General features: G+C 45.0%; 2 protein-coding genes across 14 annotated transcripts in view; one reads left to right on the plus strand and one right to left on the minus strand.

Annotated features, from left to right (window-relative positions):
* Positions 1-14355, minus strand: part of SH3GLB2 (SH3 domain containing GRB2 like, endophilin B2) — a 40495-nt gene extending 26140 nt beyond the window's left edge. Inside the window, exons 1-3 of one of the 6 annotated variants that reach the window (XR_012648309.1) lie at positions 14080-14355; positions 1492-1633; positions 106-234 (exon numbers count right to left, since the gene is read on the minus strand). Coding sequence is in view for 5 of the 6 variants with exons in the window: in XM_075015062.1 (XP_074871163.1) it covers positions 106-234; positions 1492-1633; positions 14080-14247 (439 nt within the window). In the remaining variant the exon portion in view is untranslated. The remainder of the gene's footprint in view (positions 1-105; positions 235-1491; positions 1634-14079) is intronic. The other 5 variants (XM_075015062.1, XM_075015058.1, XM_075015060.1 and 2 more) reach the window with 5 other exon arrangements.
* A 360-nt stretch (positions 14356-14715) lies between these two features.
* The window catches only part of MIGA2 (mitoguardin 2), a 37410-nt gene continuing 28310 nt past the window's right edge, over positions 14716-23815 (plus strand). For all 8 annotated transcript variants that reach the window (XR_012648330.1, XR_012648329.1, XR_012648331.1 and 5 more), the window contains exons 1-4: positions 14716-14769; positions 17153-17396; positions 19590-19800; positions 21209-21321. Coding sequence is in view for 4 of the 8 variants with exons in the window: in XM_075015273.1 (XP_074871374.1) it covers positions 17301-17396; positions 19590-19800; positions 21209-21321 (420 nt within the window). In the remaining 4 variants the exon portion in view is untranslated. The remainder of the gene's footprint in view (positions 14770-17152; positions 17397-19589; positions 19801-21208; positions 21322-23815) is intronic.

Raw genomic sequence — 23815 nt, forward strand, 5'->3', positions numbered from 1 at the left:
GGGCTGGGTGAGGAGGAGAGAAAATTCCAGGCACTCCAGTAGATTTGTAAAAACTGAACCAAAACACGTAAGATGTTGGCCAGTGGACAGTATAACATGACTCACCATATGGAGTACCTGGCCCAAAGTCGTTGGCTGCCTCCATCATGTACTGGGCCAGCAGCTCCCCATTGGTGACACGAGATGGCACCTTCCGGTCAAGTTTCTCATAGAGGAATTCTTCTACTCTGACACCTGGAACGAGCATACCCCAGGCAGTTACCAGCAAATAGGGAAAGTAGAGGGCAATGCTCCCACCTGAAACTCTCATGTGGGAACAGCCAGCCTAGAATGCCACCATGCTTTAGATTGGGAGTGTGCAAACTGGTGGGAGCGGGGAGCATACCCTCTTGGTGGGGGTGAAATTTCAAAAAGGGGGGCACAGCACAATCACACCCCCCTGTGGGGGACCACCACTGCCTCACCACAACCTGTCAGCTCAACAGTGCAGCCTCAACCCCAGCCTTTGTTTGCCAGCTTCATTTCCAGTCCTTCCCACCCCACCGGGGCCTCTCCAGCCTTGCCACAGTCCTGGGCTAGGCTGACCTGTGTTGACAGTCCTCTTGCCCCTAGAAGCACAAAACATTTCTCCCAGCCTGAGCAAGTGAGAGGTGCACATAACAGGGGCAGCTGAGTGGGGGGTAAGCACCTATCAGGACAGCCCCTTTGTTCAGCTCGCCAGAGAATTCAGGCTTTTTTTTTTTTTTTTTTTTTTAAAGTGTAATTATGTTGATCTTTTGGTTTAACTTTGCCCAGGAGGGCTGGAGGTGCAGGGAGAAGGAGGGGAAGGGGAGCAGGCTCTTTAAACAGCAAGGAGATGTTAGTTTTTTTTGTTCCCCAACCCCTGCAAGCTGGAGAGTAGATGGGATGGGCTTTTGAAACATTGATTTTTTTTTTTTTTATTATATATCACTCAAAGCACTCTCCATCTCATTAAAGTTTTATGGGTTACTATTTATATTCTGACTACAGTTTTTACATTCTACCTACTTACATTTTTATACTGCTGTAAAGGTTTGTTGTTTTTTTTTTTTTTAAAAAGAAAACATAGGAGCAAAATCCAAACCAACAAATTTCAGTTATTAGACAGGTTGGGGGGCCCCAGTTAATTGCAGGGCTGAAAGTGGGGTCCAGTATAAAAAGTCTGCTCACACCTGCTTTAGATGGAGGCATCAGAACCGGGAGAGAGTGGGCCAGTTTGCTCACTTCCTGCCCTCTTCAGAATCAGAGAAGGCCAAGGCTACTGAATGCCAGGCAGATATGGGCATATTCCAATCTTTCTACTCATCCCCAGGAATGGTGGCTCTGCCTTTGCAGCTGCCATGACCAGATTTCCCACTGCAGAGCCAATTCAGCAGAGACCACTGGCCTTGGGGAATTTCTGTTAACGCCATTGCTGCTGCACCACAGAGCACCAGCATTGCTTACGCCTGCCACAGAATCAGTGCTTACTGGGGTTTGGTTGCAGCAGGACCTCAGTCTGATGCAAGATCTTCTCAGTCCAATTCTTGGTACTGTCGGCCCTAGCCAGAAGGTTTTCAAAGTGTGCATCAAGTTCAGTCTTTTCAGCCTGGCCTAGCTTCTCCTCTGTGAACTGCAAGAGCAGAAGGGAGTGAGATAGACATTAGAAGACCTGCCCTAGGTTATGAAACTATTCAAAGCAGTTTTGTGAAACCTCATTTCTAGCTGCGTAGATGTTCAGTGAACAAGCCCATTAGAATCTCCTTTCATTACAATTAATGCAAAAAAAGCATCACAAGCCTCCAAGAGCCTTACAAGTAAGAGCAAGTTTTGTGCTGAATGACTGGTGGAAAAGCTAAAAATAGCACCAGCACTCAGGACTAGCCTGTCTCTTCAGGCAGTTACGAAAAAATCCAAACTAACTGGACAAGGGGGTCGAATTAGACTGACAGCTCACCTTTCAAGTGCTAGACTGTGTCACAGAGGTTGCATTCCTTTGCACAGAATTATTAATGTCCTCCAAATACAGGACCCACTTCAACATGCAGACATCCCCCAACTCCCACAATATTAAGTACTTAATTGTCCACATGAGGAGAAAGTTGAGCACGAGTCATTCCTAGAGTTTACTAGCCAGAGTTCCCAGAGGGGGGAATGTTCTTACAGAGGTTCTATGGCAAAGAATGGTAGTTTATAATGTCCAATTTTATGTTTCTTCTGCTGCTTCAGCACTAAATCCCACTCCAGTTCCTTTACTGGTACACTATTCCTAACAACTAATGAGCCTTTCGGGCCAAGTTCTCAACCTAGATTAAGGGAAGGGCTGGAGTTGTCACAGCCAACCCATCCAGCCTAGTCCAGAGCTATTTTAGGGGTATGGAAAGGCCCCTTGTGTAATTTAGGCCCCTTTGCAATAGGGTTCTCAGAAGACAGACTTGCAATTGTCTACCACAGTGCCCATACCAGGGGAATCATCCCCTGGCTTGATAAAGAGCCTATAGGGTCCTCAGACAAGAGTCTGAAAACCCAAATGCTTTGGTGACTGGCTAAACACTGTGCACTGTAGGTAAAGAAATTTAAACCATCATCTTCTTAAAGGGCTAGATTGAAAGCAGGGGTGAGGCACCAAAGGACTTCAAAGGGCTATTTAACCTTTAATTTCTTCAAGGTTTAAGGGTTCTCCCAGCTCACAAACACCAAGAATGAAGCAGGCACAGTTGAGAAGTTACTCTCCCCCTAGCTCCTGGGAAAGAGCCATTTTTCCATACAGAAGTCTAGAAATCAGTTCTGATAACAGCCCATCCTACTTCCACTCTCAGCTCCTCACCTGTTTTTTGCTACCTCTGTAAAACAGTGATACTGCCACCTTCATGAAGTACTTTATGATCCTATAAAGTGTTCTAAGCTAAAAAGGAGCCAAGTAACCCTGTCAGAACAGCCCTGAGCCATTTTGTTGAGTGTTCTATTCATTTAATATATTATTCACATAATCCTGTCTTCCCCCTCCCCACAACATTTCCTTCTCCAGACACTGTGGCAGTTTCCTCCTGTATTTAGTCTGACAACGTGGCATCATAGCTTGATGGAACAAGCCCCCAAAAGGCTAATCTGTAGGATTTTAACATGCACTGATGGAAACCAACAAAGAGGTAGCTGTGTTAGTTTGTAGTCCAACAAAACAAAGCAGCAGAAATGTAGCACTTTAAAAATTAACAAAATGATTTATTCAGTGATGAGCTTTCATGGGACAGACCCACTTCTTCAGATCAATTTCCATTTGCAATACAGACTGACATTTGCAGGTATAGCGGACCAAAAAAAAAAAAGGAATACGGAACTGTTTATTAGCTCTAAAAGGGCTGCAAAATAACTGGTAAAGAATGGCCAAAGGAGCCACCCACTGTTCATAGAAGGTGTGATACCCTCCATAGAGATCTTTAATCCTTTTATAAAGCTTCCAGTGATTTATAGTTCATGATTCTAAAGTAGATGCATATCTCACACACACACCCACCCACCCCTGGACTTTTAATTCACTTCCTAAGCTATCAGAACCCATGAGTGTTATTGGACTATTGGAAATACCTGCTACAATCACATGACAGGAGTTTGTACTTCAAAGGCTCCTTGTTCTTAACAGATCTGCCTGATCCTCCCAGTTCTACCACCCTTAAGTGGGGCTGTGCAGCCTCTCTAGAGGGAGAGCAGGTATATACGGAGGATGCAAGGGTTACTTCTGAAAGTCTTTGGAGCTAGCCTCACTTTACAGCTGCAAGAAGTGCTGAATGTGGACATAGACATTTGAGTAAAATGCCTGGAAAGAAGTGATCTCAGTAACAAAGCAGAACTGGCACATGACATGGGAATGCTGCCAAAACAGCCTTTTGGCATCCTCTTACCAACCATGTGTAAATGTTAGATGTCAGAGATATGCAAAACCTACAGCAGGGCTCTTAACACAATGACTTGTTATGTCTGGATCATGATAGATGTGGAGAACTATTTGCTGAAGTTGTCATGTGTTGCAAGTTCTGCTGAATCACTGGAAAAACGAAGCCACCCCCACCAAATCAGCATGGGCTGATAAGCAAAAGGAATAGAGCTTGGAAAGAGTGAGGGTTGGGGACAGTTTCAGCACATCTCCATCACTTGGCATTGCCTCCTGTCAAGGCAAGCTAGTACTGTTTAGACTAGGTTTAGGTCTTCAGCTCTAGAAATCTGAAGTTATTTGTAGCAATCAGTTACAAGGTTTTAAGACAATTATGATTCAAGGTGCCTGGCCTTAAGCACCCACAACAGCTGTTTTATTTTCTCAGGGGGTTTGTATAACCTGATTTTCAGAATGAAGTTCCTAGCATTTCCACAGTTTTTTTTCATCCACCAGTTGAAGCACTTCATGAATGTGCAATCACTATAACCAAGGAGGAGAACTAGACAAAGGTCAGTTGACTTGTCTAAAGCCACAATCCTAAGTGAAGGCTTCAAAATCTTGGTTAACTTCTGGCTGAAGAGACCAGAACTTTAGGTATTGCTATGGACTTGAAACCGGAGTAGCCTGGAAGGGATAGAAAAAACCATGACTGGCAGGAGGGCCAAGTAGTAGTAACACAAGGCACACTGCCATAGGGCCAGAACCACTGCCCACAGGAGATGTAAGTCATGACAGCTGGTAAACTTTGCCCAGCCTCAAACACAAGAGTTTACTCTTCCAAAATGGACTGTGCTAGTTTTCCTGACAATGCACTTAGCATCCATATAATCTTAGCGAAATTATCTTAGCCAGACTCACAGTAACACAGCAACCTGGGGCTCCCCAGTTATTTGGCTCTCGAATATCCAAGTGCCATACTTGTTTATCAAAACATGTAGAGAGGCACACACTGGGAAATCTTTGGCATTCCCTTCTGCCACTGCTCACCTCCATTCCCACAGAAGAATTTCTTAAATTTAAGAGCCTAAATCTGAAGAGTATAAATCCCTTTCAGTATTTCCCCCCACCCCAGCCAGGCTCTAGATACCTGTGCAATAGCTGTGTGGAGAGGGCCCTGCTTCTACTTCCACAACAGGCTCTACTTTCTTCCCATGCAGTTTAGATGCTCTGCCAAGCACCTGCACCAAGAGGGCTGTTTGGAGTTGACAGAGGTCTCAAACTATTTACAGTTTTTTTAGATTCACTAGTATCGGGGGGCAGGGGAGCCCAGTTAGTCTATATCTTCAAAAACAACAAGTCGTCCTGCAGCACCTTATAGACTAACAGATATTTTGGAGCATAAGCTTTTGTGGGCAAAGACCTGCTTTGTCAGATGTGTCACAAAGCGGGTCTTTGCCCACAAAAGCTTATGCTCCAAAATATCTGTTAGTCTATACGGTGCCAAGAGATGACTTCTTTTTAGGTGGACTACACCGCTGCTGGAAAGTCAGAACTCTTCAGAGAGCCTGTGCGTGAAAGGCTGCTGCTGCTGACCCTTGTCTAGCCTTTCCATGACATTGGGACTTCACCCATTACTTCCATCCTCTCTAAAGGCTATTGCATATTTACAGTTCTGGTGCTGCTTCCCTATCTAAACATCTCTGCCCCACAAGCCACTCCTTTTGACAGCGTGGGTAGATTGACAGCTCACAGCCCCATACCATACAATAGCCAAGGGGTCTCAACATGCTAAGTCCTTCAATTCATGCATTCAGAGAAACTTGAACAACCTAATCCTTTGTCTTGCAGTCATCCTTGTCACATGTGCTAGAGGGTGTTGCCAACCCTAGCTACAGAAGGAGGAAGAGGGGCAGCCAGGGAACTGACAGAGCCCATGACCCAGGCTATATAAAAAGCATCTATGAACTTTGACTTCTCAGCAGTGCAATGCACAGTAGCAAGTTCAGCAACAAAGGGTCCTGTGGCACCTTATAGACTAACAGAAAAGTTTTGAGCATGAGTTTTCATGAGCAAAGACTCACTTCATCAGATGCTGGTCATGGAAATCTGGAGGGCCAGGTATAAATAAGCCAGAGCAAGGCTGGGGATAACAAGGTTAGCTCAGTCTGCAAGGGTGAGGCTTACTACCAGCAGTTGATGTGGAGGTGTGAACACCAAGGGAGGGGAAGCTGCTTTTGTATTTAGCCAGTTCAGAGGCAACTCATGATTCATCACTAAGTGAAGGAAGAGATCTAAAGGTACAGTTACACTACAGGGAAAGTCCACCCTGCCATGGTTGATCATCTGAAGTTCAATTTGGCAAATTTAGTGCGATGCGCTATATTGCATTTACAGGGCACCCTGTCAACAGGGTATTCCTGACCCCCTTTAGGAGTAAGGGAAGTTAACAGAAGCACAGGCTCATGCTGACCCACCTTTAGTGGAGACAGCCAGAAGCTCGAATTAAGGTATGCAGACTTCAGCTATGTAATTAATGTGGCTGAAATTGTGTACTAGTTCATCCTTCCCCTATAGTGCCCCAAGAGGATGTAGGTCACATATAGCAGAAGAAGCTACTTTAATTTTCCTACTCTTGGTTTTACTGTTTGTTTCATTTCCTCCCTCCCCCCTCAGCAGATGTATGAAAACGGGGGAGGGGTGCACATATATCACAATGAAGTAGAAGGGCCCCCACCCTGGCACTGCTCCCCAAAGATGTGAGATCTAGGGATAATTCACTACTCAAGCCCAGGTGCCAGGTCCCTCTACAACCAGGTAATTGGATGTTAAGGTCCCAGCCCTGAAGTAATTCAACTCTGCTTTCTGGGATTCAGGGTGCACCACTGTCAACTGGTGCTTAAGCATCCACTGATTCCAGATTCTTCCTTTTACTGGTCTTCAGGCTGATGCACCTCTGGCCCAATTAAAGATCTGGCCTTGTTTTTGTTCAAGGCAGCCAACATAATGAATAATGAAGTGTACTCTTTCACTGAATGCTAGTCTCACTCTACCAGGGAAGAGAAGAGGTATTCTGCACTCCAGGACTTCAATAATTCATTGAGAGGTTGGGTTTCCTCTTGGAAGCCTGGACATCTGCAGGAATAGTCTGAATTGTTAGGGCCTGTCCTCCTCTATCAGAATAAGTATCAGAGGGATAGCTGTGTTAGTCCATATCTGCAAAAACAATGAGAAGTCCTGGGGCACCTTATAGACTTAGGGATTTTTTTTTTTTTTGAGCACAAGTTTTCATGGGCAAAGACTCACTTCGTCATCACATCTGACAAAGCAGTTCTTTGCCCATAGAAACAATGAGAAGTCCTATCAGAATAGAAAATGTGGACACACACCCCCCATTTGGGAAATGACTGGGGATGTTAACCAGTAAGCATGAGACTTGCCAGTATGCTTACTGGTTAACCATCCTTCGCCAGTTAACTTCGTTGGTGGCCAGCCACACCAGGCTGTAGCATCCTTGCCCATGGCAGGATGGACAGCAAAGACTCCAGCTGTAGCAGCAAGGTTAAAACAGTTAACCACTATTGTTTCACTGAATAACCACTTAAACATCCCTAACACAATGACTAACATGGTTAGGAAGAGGGGCTAGCAGACACTGCACAGCAGCTATAACAGCAATCAAAACCTTGGGAACAGGAAATGCAGCTTGCTAGAATCCCCAGAAGGCCTTGTGGGAAAGAGATGCTGGGCTTGCAGCATGGGAGAGTCCCTTCTGGTGCTCAGGAGTAAGGTGAAGGGTCAGCTGCACCACCAGGTGCTCATACACCTGCACATCCACTAATGTTATATGCCAGCAATGCCCCTCTGCCATATACATTGGACAAACTAGACAGTCTCTGCAGCAAAGGATGAATGGACATGGCAAACATCAGGAATTGGAATACACATAGGAACATTTTAACTTCCCTGGACACACAAAGGATCTGAAAGTGGCCTTTATCCTACAAAAAGGTTTTACCACAAGATTAGAGGGAGACATCTGGACTGGAATTCATTTGCAAGTTTGATTAATTTAATCTGGCGTTTAACAGATATCTGACACCCACCCTACTTATTTTTTCCACAGGTCCTATTAATGACAGGAGACTTCCCCCCACCCCCCACACATACACCCTTGTCATCTCCTCCTCCCCACCACCCCCACATAAACCATGGACTCATTTCTCTGCTCCAAATCTGATGTCATGGGACTTACCCACAAAAGCTCATTACCTAATAAATAAAATTGTTAGTTTTCAAAGTGCTACAGGACTGCTTGTTTGCTCTCTCCATGTCATTGATGTTAGAAACAGATTTCCTTTTTCAAAGGGAAAAAAGAATTGAGCCTCACACGTGGGGCTAGTTGGTTGTGTTACTGAGGGTGACAGGATCTCATTTTACAGATTAGTGATACACATTATGAATTATTTGAACAATTTAGCAGATAGCCACTCTCCATAAGTATGGAAAGTAAAACCAGGTACATCTGCACTTATTTCTAGACTACAAAGCACAAGAACATCCACATTTGCTATCCTACCAGAAAAGCAAAGACCAGCCACTTGCCTGCTTTAATGTTCAGAGCAGTCTCTTTTTACTAATATTTTATATTCTCATTTCTATGGCAACGGAGTCCACTTAGAGATCAGTCCAGAGCCTCACCATTCCCAAGAACCAGCATGTCTATTCTGATCAAAGAAAAAATTAACAAAATGAGTTGTTTTAAGATTTACCAGCAAGATGTGCCAGAGAGCATGACTGCTGTAAGTCCAAAGTAGCCTGCAGAATCCCAACTAACTTCATCCAGTCTCTGGACCAGGAAAGCTCAGACTAATCCATACAGCTTATCGGGTGGCAGTTGTGGTACTAGGGCACAGCACAGACTGTGGTACAACTCCAAAATGGGACCAATGAAGTTCCACCACAGGTACTGCTAGCAAGACTATGGACTGGCATGCTTGGAACTATTTTAAGGGCAGGGGGTAGGAAGACTGGTGGTGTTATTGGCAAAACATGACGCACTGGGGGCATTACGCAACAAATCCTTTTTATGGAGCAGAGTGACACTTGATTATGCTGCAGTGTTAGTTGGTTTATTTTTCAATCTGACATCTTAGCCAGTCACACTGTGGCACTACCTTACCTGTTCCATAAATTAAAGTGACAAAGGGGGCTGTAGCTGATGCACGTTCAGATAGGAATTGTTTTCACATTATGGGCACAATCAAAGGATGGCCACCCTCAAGACAGATTAAGTTCCTTTCCCACCTTCTAGTAGGGGAGAGACCCTACGGGAAAAGAGCTAAAGTGCCACTGTGTCTGGACAGACATACACTGAGACACTTTCAGCCAGACAGCCTGTAACATACAGGATGAGTGACAGCTGAGTGCACAATGGCTTGTTCATTTACCTCTCAGCCACTGCACTTCCAGGAACATTACTGTGCTAAATGCCTTGAGCAGCAGGAAGCAGCCCAGGTGTTTGGAGGGAGTTATTAAAAAAGTTTAGACAGCTCACAGTCCCTTCTCTGGGAAGTTTGCAGTGCTGAAGAAAGGCAGCTACTGACCTGCACTCCCCTCTACTCCCCAGACCCCAACACCACAGTAAAATGGAAAGCTATAACAAGCAGGGTTCCGCAGGGGTCTGTGTTGGGACCAGTTCTTTTCAATATCTTCATCAACGATTTATATATTGGCATAGACAGTACACTTAAGTTTGCAGATAATACTAAGATAGGAGGGGTTGCAACTGCTTAGGTGGAGAGGGTCAAAATTCAATATGGTCAGGACAAATTGGAGGAATGGTCTCAAGTAAACAGGCTGAAGTTTAATAAAGACAAATGCAAAGTGCTCCACTTAGGAAGGAACAATCAATTTCACACATACAGAATGGGAAGCAACTGTCTAGGAAGGAGTATGGCAGAAAGGGATCTAGGGGTTATAGTGGACCACAAGTTAAATATGAGTCAGTGTGATGCTGTTGCAAAAAAGTAAACATTATTCTGGGATGCATTAACAGGTGTGTTGTGAACAAGACACAATAAGTCATTCTTCTGCTCTAGTCTGTGCTGGTTAGGCCCCAGTTGGAGCATTGTGTCCAGTTCTGGGTGCTGCATTTCAAGAAAGATGGAGAAATTGGAAAGGGTCCAGAAAAGTGCAACAAGAATGATCAAAGGTCTAGAGAACATGACTTATGAAGAAAGGCTGAAAGAATTGGGCTTGTTTAGTTTGGAAAAAGAAATTAAGTGGGGACATCATAGCAGTTTTCAGGTATCTAAAAGGGTGTCATGAGGAGGAGGGAGAAAACTTGTTCTTGGTCTGAGGATAGAACAAGCAGCAATGGGCATAAACTGCAGAAAGGGAGATTTGGGTTGGACATTAGGAAAAGTTCCTAACTGTCAGGGTGGTCAAACACTGAAAGAAATTGCCAAGGGAGGTTGTGGAATCTCCATCTCTGGAGATATTTAAGAACAGGTTAGATAAGCGTCTAACAGGGATGGTCTAGACAGTACTTGGTCCTGCCATGAGGGCAGGGGGCCGACACGATGACCTCTCAAGGTCCCTTCCAATCTTAGCATTTTATGATTCTATGAAAAGACAGCAAGAAAAATCACATGCTATCTCCACCAGCCATTTACCCTTTTGTGGGTGCCTGTCAAATTCTTGGATCATAGTGCCAATGCTGTGACTAGCTTTTTAGTCCAAATATCAGTGCTCTACCAGGAGTCAACCCAGATGGGACTAATCTTACTTGCACATACGGAAGGGTTTTCAATCAGTACCATTCAGTCCACCTTATCCTCTCCTATCTACCAAAAACCCAGTCTCCTATGGCACCAATTGCCTTTTGTTGCTTTGTTACTTTTAATTATGCTTGTAATTAATTATGTGAACATTCATACACAGATAATATTAAGGGGCTGTAGTAGCCAACAAACTATAAACTCCTTTCCCCGCAGTAAAATATCACTGATGTGAAGAGCTGCTGATCTCTAGGTTGACTCCTTCCTACACCTCACAAGAGCCTTTAGACAGCCTTCCATATCTAAACATGCCATATCTGTGCAGCACTTCTCCTTTCCTTTTAGAACAAGAAGTCTTGGGGCACCTTACAGAAACACATTTTGGAACATATGTTTTCATGGGCAAAGACCCACTTCATCAGATGCATGAGTCCACTCTGATGATGTGGGCCTTTGCCCACAAAAGCCAATGCTCCAAAATATCTATTAGTCTATAAGGTGCCACAAGATTTTTATTCTCGAAGCTACAGACTAACACAGCTACCTCTCTGATACTCTCTGATACTCCTTTCCTTTTGTTACTAAGGTCATTTGCGTAAGAACTGGATCATTAAGCTTTTCATTTGCTCCTGATTTTGCACCTGAAATAACTCTCTTCTCATGGCATCTGACTCATTACCATAATAGAGACCTGTTCACAACAAACTAGCTTCTTGAGAAGGCTGCATTCTTCTGTTGACCTGATGAACTCTGCAAGGTTGAAATCTTGCCTCCCTCCCCAACAAAATTCAGTCCAATAAAATATATTACCTCACCCACCTTGTTCTATATCCGGGGATCACAGTTACACCACTGCATGCATTTTCTTGTTGAGACAGCCAGGTAGCAATCTATACTACATACCTTCTCAAGCCATTCAAGTTATGAGATCATTAAGACAATTTTGAAGTAGGACCCAGGCTTGCTCTAAGTTTCAGTTCCTATTAAACCAGCTCAGACTCCAAAAACCAAAAGTTCCACAGACTTTGTGTTAGCTACAGACCTCAAGAAGGAAAGATAGAAGTTTCAAGAAACTGAGCTTCAGTCACCCAGGATCTCCTAGAAGGGGAAGTCAGCTGCAGTTCTGAGTTCCCAGAAGGGTACTTGCAGATATCTGACCTCTTACAGGAGACTGAGTCAAACTAGATCTGTCAGGATGTTACACCAAGAGTAAGGATCATCTCTCTACTTCATACAACCTTGCTTTGCTTTAGAGCTGCTCTCCAAGGCCCTGGAGCAAAACCCAGCCATTTTTACTTGTACCTGGGCACAGTTAAAACAGCCATTGGAGAGCATCTTAAGAGCCATGATCTAACAAACACTGCACTGTAGTACCTGAGTTGCTTTGGAGGTACTGCTAGTCCTCTTCCTTCTTGCTCACCACCCTTTTTCAAGCTATCTACTTAAAAATGTGAGCTCTCAAGTGCCTCGCACATTTCCAGGTACTGCATAGACAACAGGACTTTGGTTTACTCCTGTCAAACAAGGCAGTGGCTTGTTGACTTCTGCCACCAAAACAAAATATATCTAGGCCCTTCCCTCTCAACTCTCCCGGTTTGTTCACCACCATTCAATACATTGTAACTATGAATAAGGTGTAGATTTGACAAACAGATACAGAGCAAAAGCAAGTCACAGAGAAACTTATCACACTTCCTCACTGTTCTGAATCACTACCTAAAAATCTCTTCCTCACACTGTACAGCTCTTATTTTGCCTTTCTGCAACGCCTTCCATGCAAAAAAATTTCCAAATGCTTTGCAAGCATTATAGGGCTTTGTGGCAACTGCACCTGCAATGATGTGGAGTTCTGAATACCCCATTTCTAGAATGGGGCACAAACACCAGAGGTAGGATACATTTGAAAAAACAGCAGCAAACTGATTAGCATGAAGTACCAAGCAAGCAGTTCTATAGTAAGAACAGAACAAGAACTCAAATTTCACCCATATGCTCCAGGAGTAACTAGTTTCTTACCCACAGACTGGAGACCCACCACCCTCAAAAAAAGGAAGTGCCATCCTTCAGGAGTTTTGTTCAAGCAGCTTTTACCCTGTAGCAGGGGTCATTCTTCTTGCCCACTTGAAGCAGACATGACAGTCCAACCACCACCCACATGCAGTGAGTCAAAGCAGCATTATACAGAACAGGCGGTCCTGTAGCACATTAAGGCTAACAAATTTAAGCCATTAACATGCTACAGGACAGCTTATTAATGAAGTTACTGACTACCACCACCATCCCTCAGACTTCATACAGAACAGTTACTAGGTTACCCTCGCTATTTCTTATGACATCCCTGCCCTATTTTGCTGGCATTTAGGGGAAGCAAAAAAAAGGCACCTTCTTCAGGAGCAGAAGCAGATAAATGCCTACTGCCACTTGTGTTCTCCCCACAGGTGTTCAGTCATTCCAGTGTTCTCATGGACACCAGAGCGATGGCACTTCCCCTTCATGTGCCTTCAGATGTCTTGTGTCAAAGTTATAAATGCCAGTGAATGGAAAATGCCAACAGGAAGAGGCTCCCCTACAAAAGCCCGCTCCATAGTCAGGGGCCTTACTAAGACAACTGAGGCACAACCTTCCCCCAGAGCCATAGGAAAAGAGGGCAGTGTTCCTACACAAGTGCTTAGGGGCTGAGGTTTTTGTGCCCCCTGTTCCTCAGCCTTTCTAGTTCCACGTTTTGTTAAGCACAGGGTCTGGCTCCACGCCAGGCATGGGGCGTGAGAAACCCACTGCCATATCGCCACACGCGGCTTTATGCTCCGACCAGCGTAATGGGCTCAGGTGAATCCCCTGGAGCCTAAGGGCAGCGAGAGCGTCTCCAGAGACACACGAGAGCTCCTTGGCTCCAGGCCACCCTGCAGCCATAACCCAGACGCACGGCACGGAGCCGGGCAGCCGCGGCTCTCGGCGCTCAGGCTGGGTGACGCCCCATAGAGGTTCAGTCTCGCCCTCGCCATCTCTGCCCACCGGCGCCCGGGAGCAGCCTGCTTCTCCCCACGCACGACAGAGGCGCCAGGCGGAGAGACGGCTGCGGCAACCTGATGCCAGGCGGCTACTTCGTCAGGCGAGGACTCAGCGCGCCAGCAGGCTGCCGAGCGGGGGCGGGCCCCTCGCACCACCCCAGGGCGGCAGAGAAGCGCCAGGGAGAGTCACAGCCCGGGGGTGTTCTCCGCCTTCAGCCCCTCAAGGGGCGGCCGGAGCGGAGAGAGACACCGCTTTCCCGGGAGGCCGAAGGGATCCGCTGCGAAGCCCGGCTGTCCGCAGCGCTGGCAGTGCGCGGACGGAGCCCTGCCCGGGCGGGTTGCAGAGGCTCTGCATGGACCCCCCCACCCGCCGCGGGGATGCGCAGCTGAGCGGACCTCCCCCGCCCGCAGCCTCCCGCACCTGCACGGCCCGGCTGAAGAACACCCCCGCGTCCGACGCCAGCTTCTTCATGTTGAAGTCCATCTCGCCGCCGCTCCGCCTTCGGCCAGCCACAGCAACCAGCCGGCCAAAGCAGACCAGTATCAAACCGAAGCCGCCTCGCCGCACCCGCCCCTTTATAGGGCCCATCGGTGCCCTCAGGCATCCTCGAGGCTGCCTCTTAAAGGGGAAAGCACACGGCACGCTGCCCCTTGGAGGAGCCCCAGCTGTTGTCCGCATGCCATGGCAGCTTCGCTCCAGGTCCCCGCTAGACCATGAACTTAGGGCTGGACTTCTATGGGACGGCTGCGTGGGCCCCAGTTGTGGGGCAAATGGGGAATCTCCGGTCCCCGACAATGCCGCTAGCTGACACTGCTCCTTTAAGAGAAGTTCCTCCCCTTTTACCTCAGCCTGCCAATCACAACCAATCGACTCTGACAGGTACTCCCTCCTCCTCGCTAGTGCTCTTTGCTGCTCAACCGTACTCCGGGCTGTCATTGCCGGCTGGTCTGGAGAGCCAGTTGATTGGTCCTCCCAGGGGCAGCTTGCTCTTCTGATTGGCTGGCAAAGGGCGGTCTCCCATGCGTTCCTTCCCCTTGGTGGTAGTCAGGCTAGGCTGCGGCGTGTAGGGGAAGGAGACGCTGCCCTTCCGAAGCCATGGGACGCGGCTGGGTGAGAGTGTCTGTGGGCTCCACCTGTTGGGGGGCGGGGGGGTGGTAGCGGCCAGCGTGCTGGGGAATGTGGACTCTTCCATTGGCGGGGCAGGGGGGAGATTGTGTCTTTGCTGGAGAGGGGACGAGATGGTGCCAGGGTCGCTGCACCTGGAGCCCCGGGGGTGAACAATATGGGTGGGCTGGATGAGCAGCCCCCCACCTGTGCACCGCTCTGCCGCCCCAGGACAGCTGCCTCGACCTGCCTTTATGCTTCGCGTGGGGCTGGTAGTGCTGGGGGCTGTATGCAGCCGGTGTGCTGGGTGCGGGGGCTATGCAGTGCTGGGGTGTATCATGGAGCAGCCACCGAGAGGGCTTGCACCGGCATTTGTGCTGGCCTCGCTGGGGTTTATGCCGCTGCAAGACGTGGTAGGGAGACAAGGTCTCGCGCAGCTACTTTGTGGGAGGGGGTGTCTTAATAAGCTACGGAGGTGGATAGACATAATTGAATTGATTCTGAGGCCGTACTATGGAGCAGCATCTGTGCAGCGTCGAAGGTTGGGAAGGGGCAGAAGCAGGGTTAGGGTCCCCCAGTGGGGTTATAACAATTCACCGAGGAAGATGCTCCCCTCCTTCATCCACAGTTTTGTGGAGGTTTTGCAGGGAAAAAAATACCTACCTGTACTCAGGTTTGTATTCAAGCTCCTCAGGCATCATTAGAAATGGTTTTTGGAGTACAGTACCTGATTTATGGTATCACTGAAAATTGTTTACTTTGTATCAGCTTAATTTGTGCTTTATAATAATTGAACTCAGCTTTTTGCACTGATGGAAACAAAAAATTAAATCACCTTAAGGTATTAATAGTAAATCAAACTATGAACCAAAATAATTCCAAATGCCATGGTCCTTTAAAATCCTTAATTTTCTCAAAAATTAGTTCCCTTAAACTAATAGCCCAGGAGGACTGGTAAAGGTATACTGTGTTCTCTGCTAACATAATGTATTTCAGTAGAGTTTAGGCAAAAGAAAATAGCTGGCCTGTACTTTTTGGCTTATGGTTTCCCTGTTGATACTATTGAAACAATGTGTTGCTATCATTTTGTGTTACCAGATTCCAGAGTTGGGTATAAGATAATTTTTTTAAGATTGAAAATAGTAAGAATTTTTTGACTGTTGGTCTCATTACATGCTGTTGCCTTTTAGACCATTGTTGCAGTTGTGATCTAGTTATTGTTTTTCATTGTTATCAGTATTTTTGGCGTTTTTTTTCTATCCAGTTCTGCCATTTGAAGGTCATGCTGTGCTTTTCCAAACAAATCTTATTTTACAGTCCAAGTAACACCACTGTGCTTCAGCTTGTACTTTCTGTGACTATGCTAAGACAATCCTCGATTTGATAACTTACAGGCCGGATTGCTTTAGTAATCCGTCACTCTGAACTCGCAGATGCATGTACTCAAGTCCTACATGTATTCAAATTCTCAGGATGTTTTCTCAGTGTATATATTGACTGAATTTTGTATCTAATACAAAATTGTTCTGTTGACAGGCAAAAAATTCTGTCTTCTGGGACCTGTGTATTCTAGACCCTTCCAGCTTCTCACTTTCACCTGCATTTCAAAGCTATGCTTTAGCATATCTCAGCTTCCAAATCTGATTCGCTGCATCTTGGAGGCTGCAAGATGTTATGTCTAGGTCACTGGATTGGGTTACTCTGGGCTAGGAATTTTTTTACTGAGCTGGAATAAAACATGACAAATGTGGTGGTTTGTCGGTATGGCAAGGGCCAAGCAAGGAATAACCAGCTTTAAGGGACATGGTTTGGTTATACATGCTGGCCAAACAATGCTTATGTAAAGTTATTTTGTCCACAACTACTTAAGAATAGCTTAACTTGGGCTGGAGTTGAACTGATGGGTGGCTGAATATCATGCATATGGCCATAAAGTGTTAGAATTTTGTTCTGTTAAAAATAAACAAGCATGTTGTAGCTTAGTTCTGAGCCTGAGCTAAAGCAGTTTTGTTTCAATCTGGTTGTAATGTCTCTTGGCTGCTGTCCACATAACATCAGTTGACCCTGAGCCACTGTAAGTGCCATTCATCTAACTTATTTCCTCATCCCTCCTAGACTGGATGATTTATCTAGTCTAAAAGTCTTTGAGATGTCAAGCTTCAGGCTACCTGGACTGGGAGTTCTCATTTTTGTTTAGTTTGAGAGGCAGGCATCACAGTTTGTAAGAATAAGCTTAATACCTATTTTCTGTGGTTTATCCCATTGTAGTTGGCCTGCTACTTTAAATGGATTGTAATGTGCCTTCAGATGAATTGCACAAAAATTTCTTTATCAGGACAATTGTATTGTTCTTGTTACTAATTACCATATTTTTTCCTCCTCCTGACAGAGAGAAAATTCCCAGCTGGAGACGGAGTCTAGAATTGTGATGTACATTTTGAAACAAAGTTGGATTTCTTTGTGAAATCTCTGAGCAGTTCCAGTAAGTGTCTTTCCGACACGCTGACTCCTGTGGGTACTCCCACCCTCATCCAGACATGGCCTTTCAGAGAACAGAGGGAATGTCCATCATCCAAGCATTGGCAATGACAGTGGCAGAGATCCCGGTGTTCCTTTACACAACATTTGGGCAGGTAAAAAGAAAATAAACACAGCTGGATTTTCTTCAGAGTTATTTGTTGTTTTGTTTTACTGAGCTGTCTCTTGCAGTTGTTCTGGAGGACAATGAAGAGAAATGATTGGGTAGTTCTGGAACAAAAGAGAAAGGAGAGTTTAACTGTTGCTAAAAGTTGATAGCACTTATTTAAGGGACTCTGGAAGGAATTGGGAATAGAGGCTTTTTACAAGAGGCCAGGTGTCATCTGGGGAGGGTTGAGGAGCATCCTGCAGATGGGAGGGATGCTAAGTTGTTGGGGAAGCTTTGAAGGTGGATTTGAACTTTTTGGTGCAAGAAAGCCTGGTCCAATGGCTAAGGCTGTATTCTAGGACTTGGCAAATCTGGGTTCAATACCCGGGTCTATCTTCCTGTTAACTTTGGACAAATCATTTAGCTTCTCTGTGTCTCAATTCCTCATCTGTAAAATGGGGATAATACTGCTTCCCAATATCATGGGGATGTGAGGATAAATACATTATTGATTGTGAGGTGCTCAGCTACTGTAGTTTAGGGGCAGTGATCCCTCTAATTATTTCCATGCACAGGTAGAGTAAATTTTATTATGTGCACTCAGGGCATGTATGGGTACATACTACCAATAGAAACAACTGCTTGTGGCTGTGGGTAGTCTGCTAATCAGCTGGCCAGCACCTGAATCCTGGGCGGCTAGCCAAGTGCTCCCCTTACAGGGAACACCAATTGGGTGCCACATAAGTATCAAACAGATAGGGTAATTTAGCTGTGAAGTGGGAAAGGGGTGCACGAAGTTGAGTGTTTGGAAGAAAGTAGGACCAGATACTGGAAAAGGAATTGGCACTGTATAGAACCTGCTCTGTAGAGAACACATTTGATGTATATTCTTCTGTGCTCCAAGAGCTCTGATGAAAACACCACATTTTGATAACTTACTGGGCTGATCCATAAGTGTACTGAAATTCCAAAAAGGTCACTTTTGTGACAGATAGAAATTTAAATTTTAGTCCCAAGTGTAACCGCCAGTTTTATAAACCTCTGAAAAAATGGAAGGTATAATTATGGAGGTGACATTTTCCTAACTCCAGAATTGCTAAAGCCACCTGCTATTCAATCCACTTTTCTATGTACTGAGCAGAATCTTTGGGTCATCTTTAGAGACATTAAAATAGAGTTTGTAGGTTTTTTTGGATACACCTGATTATAATAAATGGATAGATATATTAATGCAATAGTAGGGATAAGACTAACTGCCCCAAAAATCAGGAAATTCAGAGTTGAGGTTAATAACAGTAACTGTCTCACGTATAAATGTTACAGTAAGAGCTTTCCTAATGATAAATGTATTGCTGTTTTATATTTATTTAGGATTATCTTGAGACTTCCACTGATTGCATGGGGCTTTAGATCAGGTGGTAAATGACCCAGACCTAACTTACCTCCTAGAGGTCTAGGCCCTCTTGGACATGTCAGCCTACCACCTCTCAGCCCTCAGAACAGTACGGCGGGTACCTATGCCTGTAAAATGATGTCACTGATTCGGAATGCTGTAGTGGGACATGTATATTGTCCCCTCCACTTCACGCCCCTGTTTAGCTGTAGCTCTACGTAAAATAATTTTTAGGTCTTGTCATGTAACTGGTATGTGCATGTGGTCAAATCCAGTCCTTAGTGGAGTCAGTGGCAGTTTTGCTATAGACATTAGCGGGGCCAGCATTTTATTTCTGGAATTTTTTGAGCTCCATCACTGAGGCAAACCCCTTGTTTAGTGAAAAGTGCCATGGGATTTTTAATCTTCACATACAGAAGGCAGCCCCTGAGTTTTCAAGATCTCATCTGAAATGATTATACAGAGAGAACTGTGTGTAAACCATGGAGGACTATTATTCTGTCGGCAGTGTGTCAGATACAATAGTCTGTGCTTCATGTTTTGTCCTGAAAAGTTCAGCAGGGCAGGGCACTATTGAACAACTGCTGTGCTGTGCTATAAAAATAAGAAGCACTCCTGTAGCACCTTAAAGACTAACACATTTATTAGGTCATGAGCTTTGGTGGGTAAAACCCACTTGAGGGGTGGGTAAATCAGTATATGTAAAAAGCACCTTTTGGACCTAGCTATCCTGGGTTAAAACTGCTATACAAATGGGTCGTACAGGTGGTGTTAATTGTTACTTTCTTGTATCTCTTGTGTTTAAAGTCTGTCTTCTCTCAGCTGCGGCTCTCCCCAGGCCTGAGGAAGGTGCTGTTTGCTACGGCTCTTGGTTCAGTTGCCTTAGCTCTTGCCGCACACCAGCTGAAGCGGCGTCGACGTCGAAAGAGACAGATCACCCCAGAAAAGTGTGGCATTAAGCCTGGAGGAGTCCCTGCCCCCGCTTTACCAGCTAAGAAGGTCCCTTCTGTGAAAAAAGGTTGGTAGTGCAAAAGCAGATGCTGCAGGGACAGCAATGTAAGGTTAAAGGGACCTTTGCATATGCATATGTGAGACAGAAGCCCAGGTAGTTCCCAACGGATGTGTAGATCAAGTCACAAAAGCAGTTTGAAATATACAGAGGCAGAATGAAAGCGGGAGGCGAAACTAGTCAGTCAGTAGCTCAACATGAGCTACAATATAGAATAGACAGCAGACTGGGTAAAACCATTGTCCTAGAGCACAAGTGATCAAAACTGGCTGCAAGGCTTTTCAGTGAGGTTTGTTGTTATCGTCAGCTTTAATGTAAAATGAAACTATAGACCCCACTGTGTGATATTTCACTTGGTTATGTGCATTCAGTGACCTCTGTTCTGCAGCCCACATCTATGTATTGATCTTGGTGACCATGACTGACTCCATTTGATGCCTGGTATTGGTGTGGCAGGGGATTTCTGACAAACTGCTAATGTGATCTTCCTTTGGGTAAAGTATGAGCACTGGCAGACCTGCCATAAAATCACAGAAGTCCTTGGAAGCAGTAACATAGGTGGAATGGGGGCGGGGCTGGGAGTCAAGAGGTTGTGTTTTAAACCTCGCTTTGCCACTGAATCACTCTCTGACTTTGGCAAGTCACTTCTCTGCTGTTCTGGTTCCCCATCTGTAAAATGGGATTAATAATTACCCCCCACTGCCTCAGGGAGTGTTGTAAGGATTGTCTTTACAGCACTATGAAATTATGAAGCTGTATAAAAACACTATTAAGTCAACTAAGCTTGCTGGCTCTATACTGGCAAGTTTGCTTCTGTGTTAGTACAGATGACACTTACTTTAGTACTATACATGGTAGAAGAGAAATCCGAGGCATTGATGCGTAATATTTCTCCAATAAACTTTCCGTTTGCATACCTCCTTTCATCCAAAGGAGTGAATAAGTAATTTGTAGTTTCATATTAGATGGGGAAACTGAGGCATGGCACTTAAATGACTTGCTCAAGGTCACAACATCAGTTAGGAGGAATTAGAACCCTGACCTCCAGTTGCAGCTATTAGAAATATGTTTCCTCCTCCTTCCGCACATCCTTTACCCCAGCAGATTTATGCTCTGTCACTTACTAATAACCATTCCCCTCATTGTCCAGGACTATAATGAAGCCCTTTTACTTTGAACCAGATTTTTCTTTGGCTGCTGCCTTTCTCACTCCACTGAAAACTGATTCTTCTGGAGATGGCCCTGCCCTCTCAGCAGCCTTCCGGAAACTCTGCTTCTAGTGATGCTACCCTGAGGCAGCGCAGGACAAGCTGGAGTGAGCGACACCACATCTAGTTGCATAGGTTCTTTTTCCTGATCGTTGTTGACAAAGTGGGAAGACCTAAAGGCTTGTTTTTTAAAACCCTCACAATTACAGGATGCTCCAGCAGAAGGGTACAAAGTCCTAGCAGCAAGAGCAATGACACACTCAGCGGGATTTCCTCCATTGAGCCCAGTAAACATTCCAGCTCCTCCCACAGCCTAGCCTCGGTAAGAAAACCTTTGCTATCCGCACTACCTGCAGAGGAAGGAGTCTCACACCTACCTGCCTACACTTTAACAAGATTATTATTAGTCATCCAGAACTAGGATAGTGGGTGGAATTTACTTGTTCTGAAAACAGTCTGTTTTGTGTTAGAGCTTTTACAGCCCTGTAGCTTGAGGTATTGGACCTTAAAATTCCATCATTCTGAACCACTGTGCTTTATTCCCCACCTCTCCAAATTTCAATATGATTTTAGTAGCTACTGATTGGAGATCAGCCAGAGCTAGAAACCAATTGTGAAGCTGCACCCAGCCATTTTGGAATGTCCCCAGTTACTGAGGTAAGAAGGGAGAAAAATATAGCAGAATAGATTTTAGTTCAAACCATAAGCACTGCAGCCTTCACCACTGCAACTTGTGTGCAAAATGTAGATGTTTAGGGCCATTCTCTGCCAGAAAAGCTTTCTAACCACTATTAGAGCTGCTTAGTGCTGTAGCACAGAACCTGCTTTAGGCCCTTTAAAGTTGCCTGGTCCAATTTCACTGAGCCAGTAGTGGTGTTTGAATCTGGCTTAGAAAAAAGTGGTTTTAAGCCTCATAAAACTGGGTCGATACTATTTCATCAAGTATGTTTTTTAAAACTAGTCAAAGCACCTCCACCCAGTGCAGACAGCTAATAATGTAGACATGGGTTATGCTAGCGACTAGGTCTACACTGGCAGCTACCGTGCAATCTCCCACCTCTGTTGCTCCATTGCTAGTACCAGCTGGTTGCCAGCATCTCCATCACTGTGTTATCTAATGCTACTTGGAACTGGTCTAAATGATGTGCCCTATCTATGCTAGTTGCCCCATGAGGGGGCCGCGAAACAGTGGGAGACTTCCTGAACACGGTCATGGAATACATGGCATTTGAGTGGAAGTTACTTTTAGACCTGTTACCTATCCAGCTAAAGCACAGAAAGCTTTTAGTGGCGGGTTTGTAAAACCTGATTCTTACACTCCACACTAATTCTTTCAGTTCTCCTGTAAGCCTCTAACTTCATCCATATTTGATATTACATGAAAAAGTACATATTCAAAAGTAGCTATAACTATAAATCACAAGTTTGAAAGAAGTCAAGCCACGTTTAAATTGTTTTTCTACCTTAGAGGGAGTCCACTTACCCTGATTTGCACAAAACTGAGGCCCAAGTTTTTGAGTCAAAGTACGCTAGAGAATATATGTGCTTTACAGGCTGTCTCCAAATAGGTCCTGCTCTCACCATGTTCTCAGAAGCTTGAATGGAGTGATTCTGATGTCTCTGGTTTCTTCCAATCTTCCTACTATGAAACAACTGCTGGTGAATGAGAGAGGGCAGAGAGAACCTGCCTTTGCAAATTAGCAGGAATCAACCACTAAACAATAGCACCAAAGATTAGTTTTCCTACCCTATTCACCTCAACAAGGTGGGAACTTCTGATAGTAAGCATAGAATTGCTTTCACCCACCACTCCCTCCCCAGCTTCAGGACCTTTGGTTCAAGCAGTCCTATCAAATCTTTGATCCACAGTCTTGATCTGGCCTATGCAACTTTTGATGAATCTCCATTTGCCTTTTAAAAATGGTTTCTAGCCCTGAGGACTGTTTAAAAAAAAAAACAACCCTTCCAAATGTGTGTCTAGTATTTAAGTTCAAGCCTGACTACACAGAAATCATTAAACAAATGGCACTAGGAGGTAGGAACTCTCTCCACACCACCCATTAATCTTGTTTTAAACTAAGGACAGCACTTTAAATGCCATTGCCAGAGTTCCCTTTATCATTGTGAATCCTTATGGGAACTGGGAGTTACTGCACAGAAGAAAAAAAAGAAAGATGCAGGAGCGGGGAAGGAGAGAGAGAGATACAACACACATAGGAGAAAAAAAAAATAAAGGGCAAAAACTGTAGCTGTCTTAAAATGACCCCTGAGCAGTACTAAATGTGAGAGAGTACTGAACTAATTCATAACCATCACAAATAAAAGTTTAGTTACTTCACAAATTTAGATTCAACCTTTGATCTCTATGCAAACATCCCTTTGACATCCATAGGAACTGAACTTTACCCGTACCCATGAATTAGATTTAAAAATGCACTTCAGGCCTCCCTGTTATCCCCAGGTTAGAAGCAAATGAATACCACTTAGAAACCCCCATTCATGTCTCTCACAAACATCAAAAGTGGCTCTTGAACTGGTTCTGTACTCACCCATTACAGAAGTGTTTAACACTAAGTTTCTCCAATAAAAGAAGTTAAGGACAAGGTTCCAAAACTAGCTTTCAGCAAAGGACCATTTTTCTGAAGTTCTCCCCAACCACACAATCAAATTAACTAGCCCAATTCTTTGGAAACAGTACTATCTGGCAACATGCCTTGGTTTGTTCCCACCCACCTTTTCTCTCAAACCAATATCAGGGAATCAGGATGAAGTCTGGCTATATAGTTCCAAGCTCTTCCTTGTTTCACCCATGTCCA

The sequence above is a fragment of the Carettochelys insculpta genome, chromosome 21, assembly GCF_033958435.1.
Source record: "Carettochelys insculpta isolate YL-2023 chromosome 21, ASM3395843v1, whole genome shotgun sequence".
Taxonomy (NCBI): Eukaryota; Metazoa; Chordata; order Testudines; family Carettochelyidae; genus Carettochelys; species Carettochelys insculpta.